The sequence below is a fragment of the Apostichopus japonicus genome, chromosome 19 (assembly GCF_037975245.1).
Source record: "Apostichopus japonicus isolate 1M-3 chromosome 19, ASM3797524v1, whole genome shotgun sequence".
Lineage (NCBI taxonomy): Eukaryota > Metazoa > Echinodermata > Holothuroidea > Aspidochirotida > Stichopodidae > Apostichopus > Apostichopus japonicus.
In genome coordinates, this window is record NC_092579.1 from 25,608,087 (window position 1) to 25,627,146 (window position 19,060).

The 19,060-nt window shown below is 39.9% G+C and overlaps 1 protein-coding gene and 1 long non-coding RNA gene across 3 annotated transcripts; both read left to right on the forward strand.

Annotated features, from left to right (window-relative positions):
• Window positions 1-4,277: 4,277 nt before the first annotated feature.
• Window positions 4,278-7,403, forward strand: LOC139960383 (uncharacterized). The gene is made up of 3 exons (XR_011790499.1): window positions 4,278-4,555; window positions 4,974-5,185; window positions 6,672-7,403. It is a non-coding gene; the product is annotated as an uncharacterized lncRNA (long non-coding RNA).
• Window positions 7,404-13,306: 5,903 nt separating this feature from the next.
• LOC139960278 (thioredoxin 1-like) lies at window positions 13,307-18,931 on the forward strand. Of its 2 annotated transcripts, none has more exons than XM_071958533.1 (4): window positions 13,307-13,538; window positions 15,690-15,792; window positions 16,982-17,081; window positions 17,279-18,931. In XM_071958533.1, exons 1-4 carry the CDS (start codon window positions 13,514-13,516, stop codon window positions 17,408-17,410), a joined length of 360 nt encoding a protein of 119 aa, XP_071814634.1. In that variant the 5' UTR covers window positions 13,307-13,513; the 3' UTR covers window positions 17,411-18,931. The 2 variants fall into 2 exon arrangements, with proteins under 2 accessions (XP_071814634.1, XP_071814635.1); XM_071958534.1 differs by having other exon boundaries at window positions 13,309-13,538; window positions 15,693-15,792.
• The last annotated feature ends 129 nt before the right edge of the window (window positions 18,932-19,060 follow it).

A 19,060-nucleotide genomic window follows, 5' to 3' on the forward strand; every position in this document is an offset into this window, starting at 1 on the left:
GGCTGTCCTTATTAATGAAAAGGAGTGGAAAAAATCATTTTCTTCTTTCAAAGCCCATTTTTAACGCTTTGTCAGTTTTGTCTTGTATTGTATTTAATGTTCGTCTGCAAAAAAATAAATCAAAAGTCTATGTGAAGTTGAATTGTTTTTGTCTTTATTGTTTTGTAACGTCGTTTGAAGATAAGCGGATTCAACCGCGAGCGATCTTGAAAACATCGAAGTATTTACCGACTTAAATAATTTTCTAGCTGCTACAGGAAGACTGTTCAAGTAAGGTAACGGAAGGAAGGGGGCGGTAGATACTCATGAAGTACTTGGAATAGAATTATGATATGAGGTGAGGTGGGGTATGATTGGGGCGAGAGGAGACTGTTGGAGGATATATGACAAGGAGGAGGATCTGGTCTTTAGAGAATGTATCCCGTACTATAACTCTGGGCAGGGGCATCAATCCGCAGTCACAGGTAAGGGGGGGGGGGCAGAAATTATACACACAAACTAACATAGAAACATTCGAAACATTCGCACAGACATACACACGCACGCACACATACACCCACTCTCCGCCTGCATGAATGCATAGGTTACGATTATCATCGAAACCAAAAATGGCACCTTTGGTCAACGGTTTACCTGTTTTCTAAGTCATAGTGAGGACACTCAATGACATTGTTATCACCAAAAGAAGTGAACTTTGTGAGGCCAATTATTGGAAAACTCACTTTTTGTAGGTCACAAACTGTCTGCAATGTCTCTCTGCCAGAAATGATTTGAGCCCAAGCATGGATAAGAATGTTTCAAACGACCACTTATATCATTTATGTATTTATTTCTATCATTGTGCACAAAGTTAACATGACAAGAGGCATAAAACGTACCTCGCCTGCGTGATTATAAGGTTCTTCCCTTTCCTTTTGAAATTTTGGTTTGTGATTCTAATCCCTGCCTCAAACTGAAAAAGTCCGAGACCGTTATCCTCTGCCTCTGCCCCTCTATAATGCATAATTCGATAGGGCCTGTGACGTGAACCGCCCCACGAGACACCGTGAAACTCATTCTCGTGCTTTTCGCATATGTCTTTAACACATTTAGACACCAGTCATCACCAAACCATTGTGTGCACAAGTGCTGAAATCTCTGTTTGAGTCAGGCTTTAATTAGCTCCCGACGAGCTAAATTTATCTCTACCTGAATAATGATGTTCTTTACTGCATTTTGACTTCTCTGGAATTGTCCCAAGAATGGCTCCTATTAGTAAATCGAGAAATATCTGGATTGACACCCGCAGGAAACGGCTCGGACTGCGTAACATTAGCCAGACTCTTCAGAGTGGTCAAGTTCTTCGTGAGCCATATTCGAATAAAGCATCTGAAAAATATGGAACGCTGAAAGGGAAATGTATTATGCTGTTTACTTCTATGCTGTCTGTTTTCATGTTGTTGTCTCTTTTGATTTTGTTGTCTCCTTCAATGTAGTTGTTTCCTTCGATGTTGTTGTTTACTTTAACGTTGTGTCTTCTTTGATGTTGTTGTCTCCTTTGATGTTGTTGTCTTCTTTTGAGCTGATGGCGCTGTTCACTTTTATGGCGTCAAAATACGTATACTAATTCAAAGAATTAAGTGCTTCAGAACTATTCAAATGTCCAAGAGGGACCGACTAGCCAATCTTGTAGGGCTAGGTTATGCGAACAAAATCAGGTGCGTATCCAGGGGGGGGGCGTTGGGGGCGCGCGCCCCCCGGGTAAGAAAAAGAGGAGAGAAAAAAAAGAGAAGAAAAAAGGAAAAAAGAGGGGGAAAAGAAGAGGAGGAGAGGAAGGAAGGGAAAAGAAAAAGAAGAAAGAGAGAAGAAGGAGAAAAGGAGGGAGTAAAAGAAAAAACGCGAAGACACCGGGAAGAGAAAGAGGAACAGTGACATCATTACAGCGCTGAAGGGTAGCCAGTGACGGATCAATGATTTCGTAAAAGTGTGCCTCACCCAAGGGCGGCGGAACCGGGGGGGGGCACAGGGGGCACGTGCCCCCCCACTTTTCCTCAGGTTAAAAATGTGCCCTTTTTTTCTACATAAAAATTGTACTCTTGATCACCTTATTAGGTCAGCGATATTTCAGTAACAGATCTAATCCTAATTTAGAAGTATTATAAATTTCTGTGGGTCAAGCTCAAATGTTTACTACCACAAGGTTTCTAACATTCTGGTGAGTGCCATTCAAAGGCGTAGGGCCCAGTTTGATTTGGGGGGTGGGGGGGGGGCTTGCCCGGAAAATATAGCCAAAATTTTTCGCGCGCTCCGCGCGCGTTTAACATGTTAATGTGAATAACGTATAGGCATGCATCGGTTATCACATCGCGTGCCAATAACATACAATCGTTTGCCCGTGTTATTACCCTTCCATATTGGTTATCATTATTGGGGAAGTCGTTACAATAGTAATGATAATAATAATATCATTGCAAATTATTTTTCTTTCAGTAGGTGCCCGAAAAATTCTCAGCATATTGCCCGAATATTCACAAACATTTTTGATTGGGGGCTGCAGACCCCCCCAGCCCCACCCCCGCCTCCTACGCCTATGTTGCCATTATGCATATTCAATTTGCCAAAAAAATCCTAATGCATTTCCAAAAATGCATTGCTATATTACATTGTGACTTTGTAATAAGCACAAGCCATTTATAGCCTACTATGAATAATGAGTATAGTTTTAATCCCATAACCTACCCCATCCTTTCGTATTTTGACATAGTTCATTTGCTTTCATGCATGTATCGATCGCGTACGTGTGCAGGGATTTGGACTTTATAATGATTTCACCTCATTTTGTCTCGAAAGAAAACTTGTTCCTTGTTTCCCAATTTGCACATATTGCAGTGCTAGTATGCATTTTTCCTTAAAGGGGGGGGGGGGGCGTTGATGGAGTGATGTGTATAGGCCTACGCAAATAAGATAATACAATAAGAGTTAAAGGGTACTAAATATCAGGCTGCATCAGTCCAATCGAATTTCTGCAAAGTGCCCTTCGACGTCGGTGCCCCCCCAGATTAAAAGTGCTTCCGCCGCCCTTGGCCTCACCCTACCCCTCACTGAAAAAATAAACTAGTCAATATTGCCACGGACTAACGTTAAAATAGTCTGTAACGTTAGTCAATGCAAACGGACTTGCAAAAATCTTCGTTTCATCGCTGCTTCTTAGTCAGTTTACACTGACTAAGGAAAATATAATCGCAGCTTAGTCGGTGGCGACGGACTAAGGTATATTAACCCATGGACTAAGAACGATACGGACACCCGATTTACGCCATAAGCGTAGCTTAGTCGGTGTCGACGGACTAATGTATTTTAACCCAATTCGATTCACTTCAATTTGGAAACCGAGAGGCAACGGCAGCTTGCTGGACTTGGCATAGTTTCATACGATCACTCTAAGCAACTTTCAACCGAAAATCACCCAAGAAGGTCTTTAGAAGAATGGAGGTATTGAACTGCCATCATCGGCCTACCTGTTATTCCTTTAACTTGAAGGTAAAATTAAAGTTAATTGTTAGGCCACTGGCACTAGTACGGTATTATGGTTAGTGTAACGCTAACCGTTGTCACGCTGGCCTTTCGCAATACACAAGTGCAATGACAGTGAGTAGCCTATAGGCTTCTACTGGGTACTGCAGTGCATTCTCAACACTAAAGTGTGCATTCTAAACACAAATTAACAATGTGTTATGTGTGTATTGGGCTAGATTGAACAGTGGCACATAATCTTCTAATTTATTCCCAAACAAATGCTGGAACTATAAGTCTCAATAGTTTATTTGAAGTCTACACTCATTTGGTAAAGATTTCCTGTAATTTCCCATGTGAATCTAAATGGGTAGGCTTTGTGATATTGAATAAGCAAGGCTAGACCTTCAAACGTACAGTCACAGTAGGCTGAACAAATTATGTTGGCTAGTCAACGGTAATATATGTTGCGAGCAGTCAGGATGCACGCTTCAGTTCTATTTAACCTTTTCATTTATCATTTTTTAGTATTTAATTTCCGGTCACGCCTAGGAAACAATTGCGACATTCCTTCACGGTCGACTTGTTTACTGTAAGAAGTATTAACCGTTTCTCAGGAAAGCTTGATAGTCTGAAGTTATTATAACATGTGCTTTTAGTACACTGCCAAAAGAGTAAGTTGTTGTATTTGTATCGATATTTTATGTAGAAGTAACGGAAAATTTAGTATGTTTAGTTTGGTCTAATTGCACGTTTTTTTCTGTCCAATGTAGTGCAGGGTTCACTTGCGCGAATTCAAATTATTCTGTTTATGTATATGTATATGCATCGATTCGTAGATTACTGTATGTTTTTTTGACATTTATTTGTAATTCAAGCATATCTGTTTAGTAGCCAAGTTTAAAGGTTAAGATTAATTAGTTTTCTCTTTTTGATCCTAGATTGAATGAAACTCATTGACGTAAATAATAGATCAGATGAAGATGATACAGTTTAACGCAGTTGCTAAAACTCTGGGTATTCTCTAGTCTTCGCCGGTCCATTATATACTTTAGTTCTACTAGTAAGACTAAATCAAAACGACCGAAAGACAAACTTAGTGTAACAAAGTACTGCTTCTTCTCTAGCCTAGGTCTAAACAGGCTTGTTATGTGAGCAAGCAAAATAACAACTAAAAACGATTAGGCCTATAAGTAAGTTGGCTCAGGGCACTTCTGTTTCTAAAATTTTATATTTTTAAAGATCATAAAAACAAACAAAGATTTAGCCCATGTTTTATTATCTCTGTATTCTGGGCATTTGATTCTGGTTGCAATGGTGATGACACTCTCGTTCAAATTTTCAGCTTTATACAGTCTGCTTCAAACTTTGGGATTGTTTTTTGAAACTATAGTGGAAGCAAATCTCACATAACTTTGTGGTGACAACTTTATTTAATTTTTTGTTCAAATGATGAATACTTTGCTGTTTCTTTTTTCCAGCAGGAATTGAAAAGCCAAATATTTAAGTCAAGGGTGAGGTTTCCTGTGATGTACGACACCAGTGTGGAGACAACAACAGAAGAGGAGAACTGTGTTATATGCTTAAAGACATGTTTTAAGATGATATATTGGTACCCTTCGCAGAACAAAGGAGTTTATCCAAGAGTCCAAAAAGCAAAGGAACAAGTACCATAGAGAAAAAAGATGGAAGAGTGAGTTTAACTATTGTACCCAACTGTTTAATGATATTAAAGATACTTTTCATAACCTGTTTAAAAAAAAAAAACAGTCTAGTATATCATTTACGTGCAAGCTTCATAAGTTTGGTCAAAGTTTCACTGATCTGTAGAGCGGGAGTCCAGAGGGTTTGGTTAGCTGGGAAGGTAACCAATTGCCTGGTACATCAAAATGTTCACAATGCATTCCAGTATATGAAACCTGACGACTGGCAAACCGACTGTGGTGGATGTGGCTGGCAGAGCAATTTTAAAGTCACCTGATAGCTAACCTAGATCAGCTTTCATGGTAACCACATCAAAGTAAGAACAATGTGTCAGGTATGGCCCCAAGAGCAACAAATGGCCATTGCCAGTAATTATTGGTGGTGGGGTACCCCTGCCAGTGATCAACAATTGACCCCTCATGGCTGACCTAGGTCAGCTCATGAGGTAACCACTTGAAACCTACTGGAAAATGTTGGTTAGGACTTCAGATACAACTGATGGGCATTGCCAGTAATTTTTATTGGTGGGGTACCCCTGCCAGAAGACCCCCAATATGCCCATCCCCTCATTGACCTAGGTGAGCTCATGATTTGACCAGTTGAAACCTACAAGAAAATGATAGGTGTCATTTCATATGTAAGGATGGGCATTTCCAGTATTTTATATTGGTGGGCCACCACTGCCAGAGTCCGCCCATCCCTTACATATAGAATCCTGCCAATCATTTTCCAGTAGTTTTCAACTGGTTAAATCATGAGCTGACCTAAATCAATGAGGGGGGGGGGGGGCATTTTGGGGGTCTACTGGCAGGGGTACCCCACCAATAAAAATTACTGGCAATGCCCATCAGTTGTATCTGAAGTCCTAACCAACATTTTCCAGTAGGTTTCAAGTGGTTACCTCATGAGCTGACCTAGGTCAGCCTTGAGGGGTCAATTAAAGATCACTGGCAGGGGTACCCCACCACCAATAATTACTGGCAATGGCCATTTGTTGCTCTTGGGGCCATACCTGACACATTGTACTTACTTTGATGTGTTACCATGAAAACTGATCTAGGTTAGCTATCAGGTGACTTTTAAAATTGCTCTCCCAGCCACACCCACCACAGTCGGTTTGCCAGTCGTCTGGTTTCATATACAGGAATGCACTGTGAACATTGTGATGTACAAGGCAATTGGTTACCTTCCCAGCTAACCAAACCCTCTGGGCTCCCGGTCTATTGGGATCATTATTAACATGATTAACATAATTATTACGCTTTGAAAAATAACTTGGTGTTATGCCGTGCAAAGCTAATAATTATTTGGTAAAGCTGCTATTCCTGGCTTATAATTTGAGGGACCTAGATTTAAATGTATACCTCCCAATATGTTATAAAATTTTAATGTAAATGTATGTTTATGATAATGTGAGCTATCATATGCTATATCTGTATCTGTGCTTACACGTATATCATATTTTCTGTTCACAGGTCAATAATGGTGCAGATTTTGGCTTCCTGAAGACAAGTGGGAGGCCATTTGTAGTTAAGAGAAACACTCTTTGTTCGTGAAGACTTAACTGGTGTCGATTTGGGGTACCACTTTAAAACGAAAGTCATGAGGAACCCTTGCCCAAGATTCAACTTTGCATTATTGTGCAGTGCTATACTTTTGCGATTCATGTTTGATCCATTAACTTGTCTTAACTTTGTTGGAATAAAATCATATTTTCAGATTTTTGTTTAAAGTGATTTCTTCTCTATCTGTCGAAAGTCAGCCTTTGTAGACATCAGAAGTTTTATCAGAAATAAATACTGCCAACGTACACATTATTTGTGTTTCTTCTGCTCTCTTTTCTTTCAGTGATGCTAGTCAGTGAACTAGTCGGGTTTAATTCTTTCAGTGATTCTAGTCAGTGCAACTAGTCAGTCGATACCGACTAAGAAAGGTTAGTCGGGAGAGGCACCATCCTGACTAATGTAAAACCTGCTATAAACTAGTCGGTGGCTCATATAAATTAGTCGGTTAAGACCGACTAATGTCACCAACAAATGTAACTGACTAATATACATTTACCGACTAAGAAATTGTTGATCGACTAAGCTGACGGACTAAGATGACCGACTAAGAAATCCAACTGACTAAGGAATAAATTAGTCGGTGTAGCAACTGACTAAGGCTATGTTAGTCGGGAGAGGCACCAGATGGACTAACGTTATGTTAGTCGGTGAACCAATTTAAGTTTTCAGTGCTTACACCGACAACTCCATTTTTTGACGTTTCCATTTTCCTCTCTCACTAATAATCTATATATATACTATACATGGTCTATCATAACGCGTGTGTAGAATTGTGCTATGAAACCAACTGTGGCTGGTCTCGAACTCGACCGTGTCGTCGGGGAACATGACGCATTTTGGGATGGGGGCGACCGCCACCCCATTCAGCATTTTTTTAAATGATATCGCTAAGTAATTTCAAAATAGAAAGTGCTTAGATGCAACTTACAAGGCCTGGGAAGTGTCATTTCCAGCGATCTGGGAGACATTTTCGGCCAAAATTTGCTTGTACGCTTCGCGCTAACAAATGGTCCTGGGTAGTGCCATTTCTAGCGATCTGGGAGGCATTTTCGGCCAAAATTTTCTTGTACGCTTCGCGCCAACCTATGGTGGCGCTACGCTTAGATAATTTGCCTACAGGTTTCGCCCCTCCCTTGGCAAATTCCTCGCTACGCCTGTTCGAATTTGTAACGCAAACAGCAGATATCACATCATATCAGTGAGCATGAAAATGGCGTTCCAGGATGAAAATCCTCAAAACTGTCCGACTTGCCTGAAAAAATAACCAAAAATTTTCGCGCGCCAAGCGCGCGTTCAACTTGTCAATGTCAATATCATATAAGCAAGCATCCATCATGTACCGTACGGTCCGTTCAAATTGCGCAGTATACCGCGGGATGCTAATGTAAACAACGACATGTCTCATGTAGATGTATAAAAAGCATGGAGGTCCAATTATGTCAAAAGTTTCTTTTACATTAGTAATGGCGAATTAGGGGCTGCACCCCCGCCGCGCAGTGGCGTAGCGTCCATACGGTCAGGGGCGGATGCCCCCCTGACGAACTCAAATGGACTGCTGGCCTTTTCAGCTCTTTACCACTTTTTACTTATTCTAGATTATTGACTTTTTTATTGCGCTCTCATCTACTTATTGACATTTCTCACATTTTCTTGGTGTCATTTGGCGATGACACCCTATTCTTCGTTTATCTGCAAATTAGCCAGGCCCTGAAAGGGTCATTTCCGGCGATCTACGGAGTATCTTTACTCAAAAATTGTCTGTGCGCTACGCGCCAACCAGTGGTGGCGCTCCTCTTAGATAGTGTCGAAAGCGCCCCTACAGACCATTCTCGCCCCTCCTGACCAATACCCCTAGCTCCGCCACTGCCGCCGCGCCTCCTACGCCTATGTGTGTAGTGTTCGGTTTCGGAAATATCTGCTATTTTTCCATTTCCTTCAACCAAGTTTTATAATAGCCGTTATAAGAGGTTTAATAGATGAAATTTTGTACAACATTATGGGTATGTTTTGAAGTGAGTTTATTCACGAGAAATGTGAATTTTCAAATTCTGAACAAATTTGGGGCTTAAAACCTTGAAAAGTGGGGCTGACGGGTATTGTGGGCCGCGACGTAGAATCACCTACAAAAGCAAAGACCCACAGGACATGCGATCAGGTCGAACATGACGTGTGCCGGGTTGACAATCTTCAAAAAGGTTATAGATGGAATAAAAATATTAGGAAATACTTGGTTCTCAGGCCAAAAGTGTACATCTGGTTGGTCATTTCAAGCCCGAGAAGTGCCGTTTCCGGTGATCTGGGGGGTATCAGAACCAGAAATTTTCTTGTACGCTGCGCGCCAACCGATGGTGGCGCTCCGCTTAGATAGTAATTCGCGCCCCCCGGGTTAGAAAATCCTGGATACGCGCCTGAAAATGATTACAGAAATGATGGAAATCTGTAAAATCGGCGAAGAACCTACGAAAGTCTTTGAACCTAAGAAAAAAAAGATAAATGTGGTAAAGTTACAGGTTCGGACCTAGCCTAACGTTAGTATAACCAGTTTACCGCATTGCATGGATCAAAACTACAGGCTATATGACGTCATTGTATGGGTAAAAATAAGGAAAGCACCAATCTTCGACCATAACTTTAGGCTCACCGCTTTGATTATTGTAGTGTGCATGCGTGCTACAATATTGGATTACTTTCCAAGTGAAAGATACCTACATGACTGGACGTTGAAACTTCACGTTTTATATAGTCTTTGTTCATTTGCAGTTACAGAGGCTAGCTGCGTATGCAATATGCAAGTTATTCTGAGCCTGTCACGGCGCCCACAAGCGCCCTCACTTTGAGGGTACCTACATGACTAAACTCACTGGTGTGTCGTAGTAGTAGTAGTAGTAGTAGTAGTAGTAGTATAGTAGAAGTAGTAGTAGTAGTAGTAATAGTATAGTAGAAGTAGTAGTAGTAGTAGTAGTAGTAGTAGTAGTAGTAGTAGTAGTAGTAGTAGTAGTAGTAGTAGTAGTAGTAGTAGTAGTAGTAAGTTGAGTCTCGTCTATCCGACATGCTCAGTGATTAACCTCCGCCACGTATCACGATCTTGCGCAAGGTTTATTGCTTCCTCGAAATTGTTAATTTTAACGTCCTTAAATTGCGACTTTAGTTTTCCAAGCAAGGTAGTCACGGGCCTTCCTACTGGTTTAGCAGTATGACTCGATGCTTCTCTTAAAGCAACCTTTGCTGGAGCGTCCTCCTGGAGTCTTGCTACATGACCGAAACATCTCAATCTTCTATGTGCGACTATATGGATGACCAAGGTGTTTGGTTCGTTTCATTGTAGAGCTCATCGTTTGATAACCGATTGTTATTGGTCCATCAAATGATGAGCATATTACGTCGTCCGCCCCAGAAAATGAGCAGCCGTTAAGTTCTTCCTACTACTGCAAGCACCCCACGCGCACTACAGTACTGCGTATTTGCAGGTAAATGCAGTTCTATTTATTGTAGTGCGCGTGCGCGCTACAATATTGGTATTACTGGCCAAGTGAACGATACCTACATGACTGGACGTTGAAACTAAAAGTGTCAAATAGTCTCTGTACATTTTTAGAGGCTAGCTGCGTAGCCAACTATTCTGAGTCTGTCACGGCGCTCACAAGCGCCTCCACTTTGTATGGGTTCCAACATGACTACACTCCGGTGTGTTGTCCAATCAAAACTAACACCATTAACAAATGAAGAGGTTCTTCCTATTTTACTGCTGTCACATTAGAATGGTAGAATTTAATTACTTTGTAATTATGACAGAATAAGTCAATCTGTCAACTGTTTATTTTTTAGAAAGTTTGACAAGTAACTTTTACTTTTAGTCAACCCTGGTTGTTGATGATGGAGATTAATGTCCAGAGATGTAGGACGATTTAGACAAACCCTAATCCCTCTATTCACTATACAAAGGAACAGGGTATAGCATATTCTTGAGGTAGCTATAATGTACACAAAAGGAACACCATCAGATCAGGGCATAGTCAAGATGACAATGTAGTGTATTGCCAGGTGGTGCCAATTGTTGCACTAGTAATTATGCGAGATATCACATCCAGCCAGTGAAGTGAGTGTTGGAGAGGCTTATTATTCATTCTCCAAAATACTACCATCGGATCGAGTCATTCTATGTTTCTTAGCTTAAAAAGGCGGAGCTGTATTTTTGTGATTTTCATATCATGGGGCACAAGATCCTAAATGATACCTGTATTGAAGCCTGGGCTAGTATACTATGAATTATGACTGGCATTTAACTGTGAGAACTGAAAACACAATTATTTCCTGGAGACTCCAGATTCATATATAATGTTCTGGTTGGGCAGCTTGTCGGCGGAGTTGGGCTGGAGGTATACCACCTGACCGGACAAATTATTGGCTGTATTGCGGAGTTCGCAATTTAATAACTGGCACCATTTGCCACTTTTCCTAACGTTGAGTTGAAGACTTGAAGTTCTGTTTGGGGATATTTATGCGACTGCTTCGTAACGTCTACCACAACATAATGTCAGCGACCACGTGTATAATCACGTATTGTCAACACCATTTAGTGACAATGTTCGTCATATGGACAATCCAGAATTTGTTTGTTAAAAGATAAATATTAAATTAGAATTCCATGATTTAAAGGTGGAAAAGTTCTTCAGACTAGAAGATTTAACTTCACTCTATTGTAGAGGAAAGAAAATCTGGTAATTATATAGATTGAAAGATGAATTGGTACGTACCAGTTTGTTCTCTTACAATCGAAAAAGATCCAGAGATATATTACAACATTGGAAAGTCTAAACCTTTTTTCAGGAGTTAGATTAAATTTAGATTTTTTTTCATCATCGGGTAAAGATTGCTCCAAAGCAATACGTCGTATCAAAGTATTCAAAGTTATATGTGTTCTTATGCAGTAATGTAAAGAAGCAATATTGCAGCTGTAATTTTTATTTTCTTTAAAGGAGAAAGTTTCTCCTAAATGAATACATGGCCAATTAAGAAGTTGAATTTATTAAACTTGTTCTGTGTCATTATTTGGTTGGAGTATTTTCTCACATTGCATATTTATTTTTGGATAGCTGCTAGGCGAATGTGTCACATTGGCACTTGCTACTTTTGGGTGACCACTGCAAGCACTCCACGAGCACCGTACAAAAATGCAGTTCTAGTTTGTATCCGTATTTTGAAGTCATAAAAGTGAATAGCGCCATCAGTTTCAAAGGATACAACAGCATCAAAGTAGACAGCAACATCATTGAAGGAGACAACATCAAAATAACCATCAAATGAGACAACGGCATCCAAGGAGACAACAACATAAAACGGCAGACAACATCAAAGTAAACAACATAATATATTTCCTTATCGGCGTTCCACAACATTATGCCTGCTTGTAATAAGATTTATGCTGTGACTTATTGAAGAATTATAAACCTAAAAGCAGTTATGCATGCTTGTACGTACCGTCAGTTATTCTACAATTATACTTACGAAGTCGTTTGTATGTCTATATATGTCAAACTGTGCACCAATCATGTTCCTTTCAGGAAAACGTACTTCTGCTACTACTCTTACTTGCTAATGTATTGTATTAATAACTACTACATTAAATACAAAGTCTGATACAAGCAGAGCAGTACTTCAATGATACTTTTTGAAGAAAGTCACCCAAGAAGGAACCGGGGGCTCTCAACCCCAATCACCTGGCATTGTGACTGTGACTATGTAATCATCTTCAGGTGTGTATCACGATTCTCTGGGAACAAATACTTCACATGATTCAAGACAATAATACCACCGTAAGGTAATGTTATAAAATAACTGACTCACAACTACTATCATAAAACACTGACAATTGGTGGCGAGACAGATAGTAGTGTTACGTGACCGTTCTCATACTCAATGTGGAGAACAGATCACGTGGCATAAAAAGGAGAACACAAGGATGAAAGTAAGTTTAGAGCATTTAATAAGCTATTTACATCGCAGAACAAAGAATAAATATGAACATAATACATAACTACAGTTTCTTAATTCAATGAACGTCTTTCTGGACCTGGGAGAGCCGAGGGGAGAGTTTCTGCTTAGTTTCTGGAGTTACCTTAGTGCTAGGCGGATAGTGTCCAGGTTTGCTTTAGAAGTAGTTCGGCTGGATGTAGAGAAAGTTCAGATAGAGCGACAAAAGTAAATATATATACTGTGTTTAATATGGGCACAGTAATCAAAGCCAAGGAACCATCAGAGGTGTGGCGACAACCTCTTAACGGAACGAACGGAGAAAACGGAGAGGGCGCTCAATCGGGCGTCTGCGGCTTTTATACCAGGAGTGTAAAGGAATGTTCTAGTAGGCTATGCATATTCACGAAATCTGCGAAACACTTTGTTGGCGAGTTCCAGTTATGTAGAATGCATGAGCGCACCTGGGATCGTAACAATTGGAAGAAGACTCAGAGACTTGAATGGTAACTTATGTTACGTAATAGGGTAGATGAATAAGTGGGTTACATAACAGTAGTAACTTTTCAGTACTGATATCAATGGATACGGAGGTGCTTCTGGTATATGATGGCACCAGCAACAAAGACAAGATGAAAACACCCGATTTGTATAAAAGTGAACACTCGTTTCAGTTTACTTATATTTATTACTTCACCCTAAGACATTAACCGTCTAAAGAGTTTTCGTCGAAAAGTCGTGTCCTGAAGTCAACCGATGATGAAGTTACCAGCAGCAGTCATATGCCTTTAGCTGTTTTAATTTGTGGTAAGTTTTTATTCTACATTTAGATCTAATACTTTTTAATAAAAATCACCCATGATAGAGCGTTGGCAACGTTACACACTTTCAGACCCACTCCCTTGACATGAAGAGTGTAGTAACTATGTTATTATCACGACGTTATATCAAGCTAAGTATCACTATAGGCCCATAGGAAGGGAACAGATATACTACACACGATCTTAGCCAAACGGTAAGAGAACCCTCTATCCTTAATCCCTTTCCTTTCTTCTACATCCCTCTGCATTGAAGTGCATTATTAATCCCTTCGCTAAGATCATTGGTTAATGTTAAGTTAATGCATAGGCTTGGGCATAACCTTCGCCAACAATTTGTGTAAATTAAAGGGTCCTTGGTTTGCCTCAGCGTCATAGGCGTAGGAGACGGGGGCTGGGGGAGCTTCAGCCCCCCTCCAACCAAAGTTTTTGTTGAAAATTCGGGCAATATTCTGAGAACTTTCGGGCACCTATACTGAAAGAAAATATATTGTAATGATGTAGCTAAAGGAAAAGAATAGTATAAAAGATCTCCCTGGTAATGAAAACAAAGTTTTAAGCTTGCCCGACTGATTCGCCATTACTAATGTAAAAGCCTATATGATATTTACATGAACATGTTGAATGCGCGCGTAGCTTGCGAAAAAGTTTGGTTAAATTTTTCGGGCAAGTCGTTACAGCCCCCTCCCCCCAAATCAAATTGGGCTCCTGCGCCTATGCTCAACGTGTAATGCAATGTTATTTATCTGTAGTAGTAGTTTTCGTTCCAAACATCTTTTGGTTAAAGTTCCTAATCCCACTAGAGACCCTTGTATCTTCTGTCTCAGTAACTTTGTGGTTTGTGTATAGATATTTTCACAAAGATAAATAATGATGTGATTTAATGGCGTGTTGGCTTTACGTGTGTTTAAATACACGTTGCCAATACATAATTTAAGATACCACTTTCTATAATTACAACTGATTACCGGATATCAATACCCTAACAAGTCAAGTCACAATTTCTGGCGAGTTGACTCGAGACCACACCCCAAATAACTTTGACTACAGTCAAAACTAAATCGATTTGGCTCTACCGTCACTTGATGTCCAGCCATTGGCATAGGCGTAGGAGCCAAATTTGATTGGGGGGGGGAGGGGGGGGGGGGCTGTAACGATTTGCCCGAAATATATAAACGAATTTTTTCGCGCGTTCAACATCTTAATGTGCATATCATATAGTGGCATGCATCGGTTAGTTATTACATCGCATGCCAATGACATAAATTCATTTTCCGTGTTATTACCCTTCCATATTGGTTATCATTATTGGGTAAGTCGTTACAATAATAATGGTAATAATAATATAAGTTTAACTAATAAAACACATTGCAATTTTTTTCTTTCAGTATGTGCCCGAAAATTCTCAGTATATTGCCCGAATTTTCACGAAAATATTTGGTTGGGGCTGCAGCTCCCACCCCCCCTCCTACCCCTATGGTCATTGACAAGTGCGTTTGACCATCTTTTATTAGATAGGACAAAATGATCACCGTCTATATTCATTTAACTGTTTTGATCATTTCATAAATCAACACACCCTTACTGTGATAGCAGGCCTGTGCATTCTCTTACAGCAGTCATATTTTACAGTTAATTCCGTTACATGTATGGATATACAACAAACTGGGTTCAGTTGCCCGCATATTTCTCTTAACCAGCTCTATACTCAACAATAAATCAAACTAAATTGTGGCAGGGCGTGTCTGTTTGCAATGGTTTAGAAGGATCTGGGACTAGGACAGGTAGTTTACATGGGACGAAATGGAATTGACGGAGAGGTGGGATGTCTTGCTATCGAGACAAGGATCCAGGGCAATTGTGTAATACAATCGCCGCCAATTTAACTTATATTATATCTAGAAAATACTAACGAAACTTATTCAATAACATCATTTAGAATACTAAGAATCCAGCATTGTCAAGAGGGACTTTGCTTTTCCGAATTGAGTTTTTATTGTTGGTCTATGTATGAAAAATTTGCTATAAAGCTATTATGTATTGCATTAAACATGGCCAGTACTTAGACCGGAAATCACAAACGGTCCCACAAATGCTATGAATATCGAGCACAGAATATGAATTTACTGATTTCTTTCAGCAGGCTTCACAAATGCCTCAGCACCAATAACTGTTACCGACGCCACTTTTCAAACCGAGCTGGAAAAGGAAGACATTATGATGGTTTTTTTCTGGGCTGAATGGTAAGGAGTATCATGGTTCCCAAAAAATGCTTCTAAAATTATAGGCAACCAGATAACAATGACAAACTTCGAAACGATAGTCGGAATGTATGTAGAGACAGTGATTGTAGTCCTGTGTATAAAGATAACCAACTGAAAATAGAATAATACTAACCCTTCTAAATATGGAACATGATATAAAACGGTCCATACAGTGCATGGTTATCCAATAGGCAGAAAATGGCAAGTTTGGTCAAGGGAACACGGTCAAGGTGCCCCACGGTCAAGGTGCCCCATGGTCAAGATGCGCTACGATCAAGGTGCGGTGTGGTCAAAGGGCCCACGGTGAAGGGGCACCACAGTCAAGGTGCCTCACGGTCAAGGGGTCCAGTTTTAAGTAAAGCACTTCCATGCAAGACACATACCAACTTTTCATTTTCAGGTCGTGGGCTGATAAATCGTAACAAAGCCGGCGGGGCAAGTCTATGGTGCCGTCGGGCTCCAAGGGTGTAATTCTTGGTCTGGGATCAGTATGATAGCGGTAATCAGTAACTCAATCTTACTGTAATTTGTCTCCTTCTATGCCCTGATGATAATAATAATAATAATGATGGTGATGAAGATGATGATCCTGATAATAACGGTCAAGGTGCGGCGCGGTCAATGGGCCCACGGTGAAGGGGCACCACAGTCAAGGTGTCCAGTTCTAAGTAAAGCCCTTCCAGGCAAGACACATACCAAATTTTCATTTTCAGGTCGTGACTGAGAAATCTTAACAAAGCCGGCGGGGCAAGTCTATGGTGCCGTCGGGCTCCAAGGGTGTAATTCTTGGTCTGGGATCAGTATGATAGCTGTAATCAGACGTCTGTCGCAAACTAATTTGTCTCCTTCTATGCCCTGATAAAAATAATGATGATAGTGATGAAGATGATGACCCTGATAATAATGATCATCGTCATCATCACCATTGTCATCAGGATCATCGTCATCGTCGTAATCACCATCACGGAGACAATGGACAACGGACATTGGATATGAATTATGAATACCAATATCACCATAATACTTACATTGACTCAATGCTTGATAAAGGGCCGGGGCTTTCGAGCGAAAGATGCGCAGGACAAAATACATGAAAGTTTAATATGTCCGATATTCGTTGTAACATATAAATAAATTCCTAACGATAAGCTTTTTTTTTCTTTTAAAGGAATGGTCCGAGTAAAATGATTGACCCCATTGTTGACCACTTTGCAGAAGAGTATGATGGGGAAATAAAGATCTACAAGATGAATGTCGACCAAAATCAAGTAGGTTCATTGCAATACGTAAGAAATGTCAGCAACTGTAAACACGATATACATGATAGAAATGTAACCATACGAAATAAGGAGAGATCAAACATACAAAGTTGGGCATGTATTTAATTAGACGAAGTGTTAGAACGAGGAAATAATTATTTATATTGTCAATAAAGAGAACTACTGTAAATGTTTTCTTTTTCTAGGTGATTCCAGTCTCTTATGGCCTCCGCGGGATACCGACGCTCATGATCTTCAAAATGGGCGAGTTAGTCGCTACAAAAGTTGGGGCTCTGTCAAAGTTCCAAATGGAGGAGTTCATTAAAAGCTATATATAAACTGATCAAGTCGTGGTTATTGTATTAAACTTAGTACATGGTATATATATATATATATACACACAAAATCCTAACTTTGGTCGACATCTGTGAAAAGTTAACATTTGGTGGACAAAAGTTGTATATCGATATATATTTGTGATGACACTTGTAATTGAGTTAATAAATGCCTTGGCACATTTCTATGGGACCCCTTTGCCATTCCTTCACCTTTATTTTTTTACTACGTAGTCGGTTAGAGATATACACTTTTTGGGCCTTGATTGGTGTCCACTTAGCGTTTTTTATATACAATGTGTATGATAGGGGGACATCGTATATGTCTACATTGAGTCATTTCTAAGGGACAGTATATGTCTACTTAAAACCCTCATTTTGAGTGGACAAACGTATATCTTCATAAAGCTATGGTTGTAGAGAGATTTGACTAATTCTAACCAAGATCTGGACATTAAGGGTTAATCATTGACCCTTTGATTGAATACCTTGTGTTGGACTTCTACCACACGAAATTAAATCACCTCACCACAAATGGTGTGCTGAAAGTGCATTTAGTAGTTCAAATCTAACATGAATTGTTTAATGTCTAAAATCCTTAATGTTCAGATCTTGGTTAGAATTGTTTACTAAGACAACATTGACATGCTTCCGGAGGGTCGAGAGAGGACGACGGAACGGGGAATTTCAAGTGTGTTTTAGGTTGTGGCTTGCGGTATAGTAGATATGGTGCTAGGGCCGACATCTGAAAAAATCTGGACCGTTGATCCAGAGGGTAGAACTGAGATGATAACTTATCCTAATTGATTGATGACAACACGTTCATATGTATTTATAAACTTCTTCTGTGATACCGTATACATGATCGAATTCTTGTATGATACGCACCACCGAACGCGACCTGTGTAACCCCTCCTCAGCCCTCCTATTAATGTACAAACGGTTGTAGCAGACTGTTAGCTAAGGCAGAAATTTTCCGAAAATAAACTTGTAGTGATTCCTATGTATCAGTTCCGCAAAAAAACTTCTTTCACTAGTTTGGCTAGCATTAGTGAACGACAGTCTTCGTACGTTGCTTGTTATCAAAATGACAAACTCAATTAGACGGATGATGTTTTTTTTTATAGTTTTTTTTTATTTGAAGCATAAGGATGCTAAACGTGTTTTGGTATTTTCTTTTTATATATTCCTAATGTTCCAAACTTCAGCCTGTGAAGAGTGACCTGTTCAGTCGTAATTGCGATGTTAGCAATGGTGGTGGTTCGGTTCTAACTGAGATTACAGGGATATTGCAAATACTGTTTCCCTGGACCTGATAATGGATTACACACTTTTTTCGACATAAACATAACTTCACTGCGTTCATTCCAAGGCAATCTAAAGACAAATGATAGGCTTTGAATGCAATGATCATGGTTTATGGTATTCAGGATTGCAGGAATATAGAGCGATATCAGCATGCACGTTTTGGCAATTTCTCCTATGTCGTAAATGGAGAGTAAATTTTTCGATGTGGCGAAAATTTCCCAAAGTGGCGGGGGTTGATTCACTAAAACTACGCGAAGACTGCTTTGCGCAATATTGGGCTCATGAAACGATACAAAATTATAAAAACCATACACACATAAAACAAAAGAAACCAAACATTAAAGT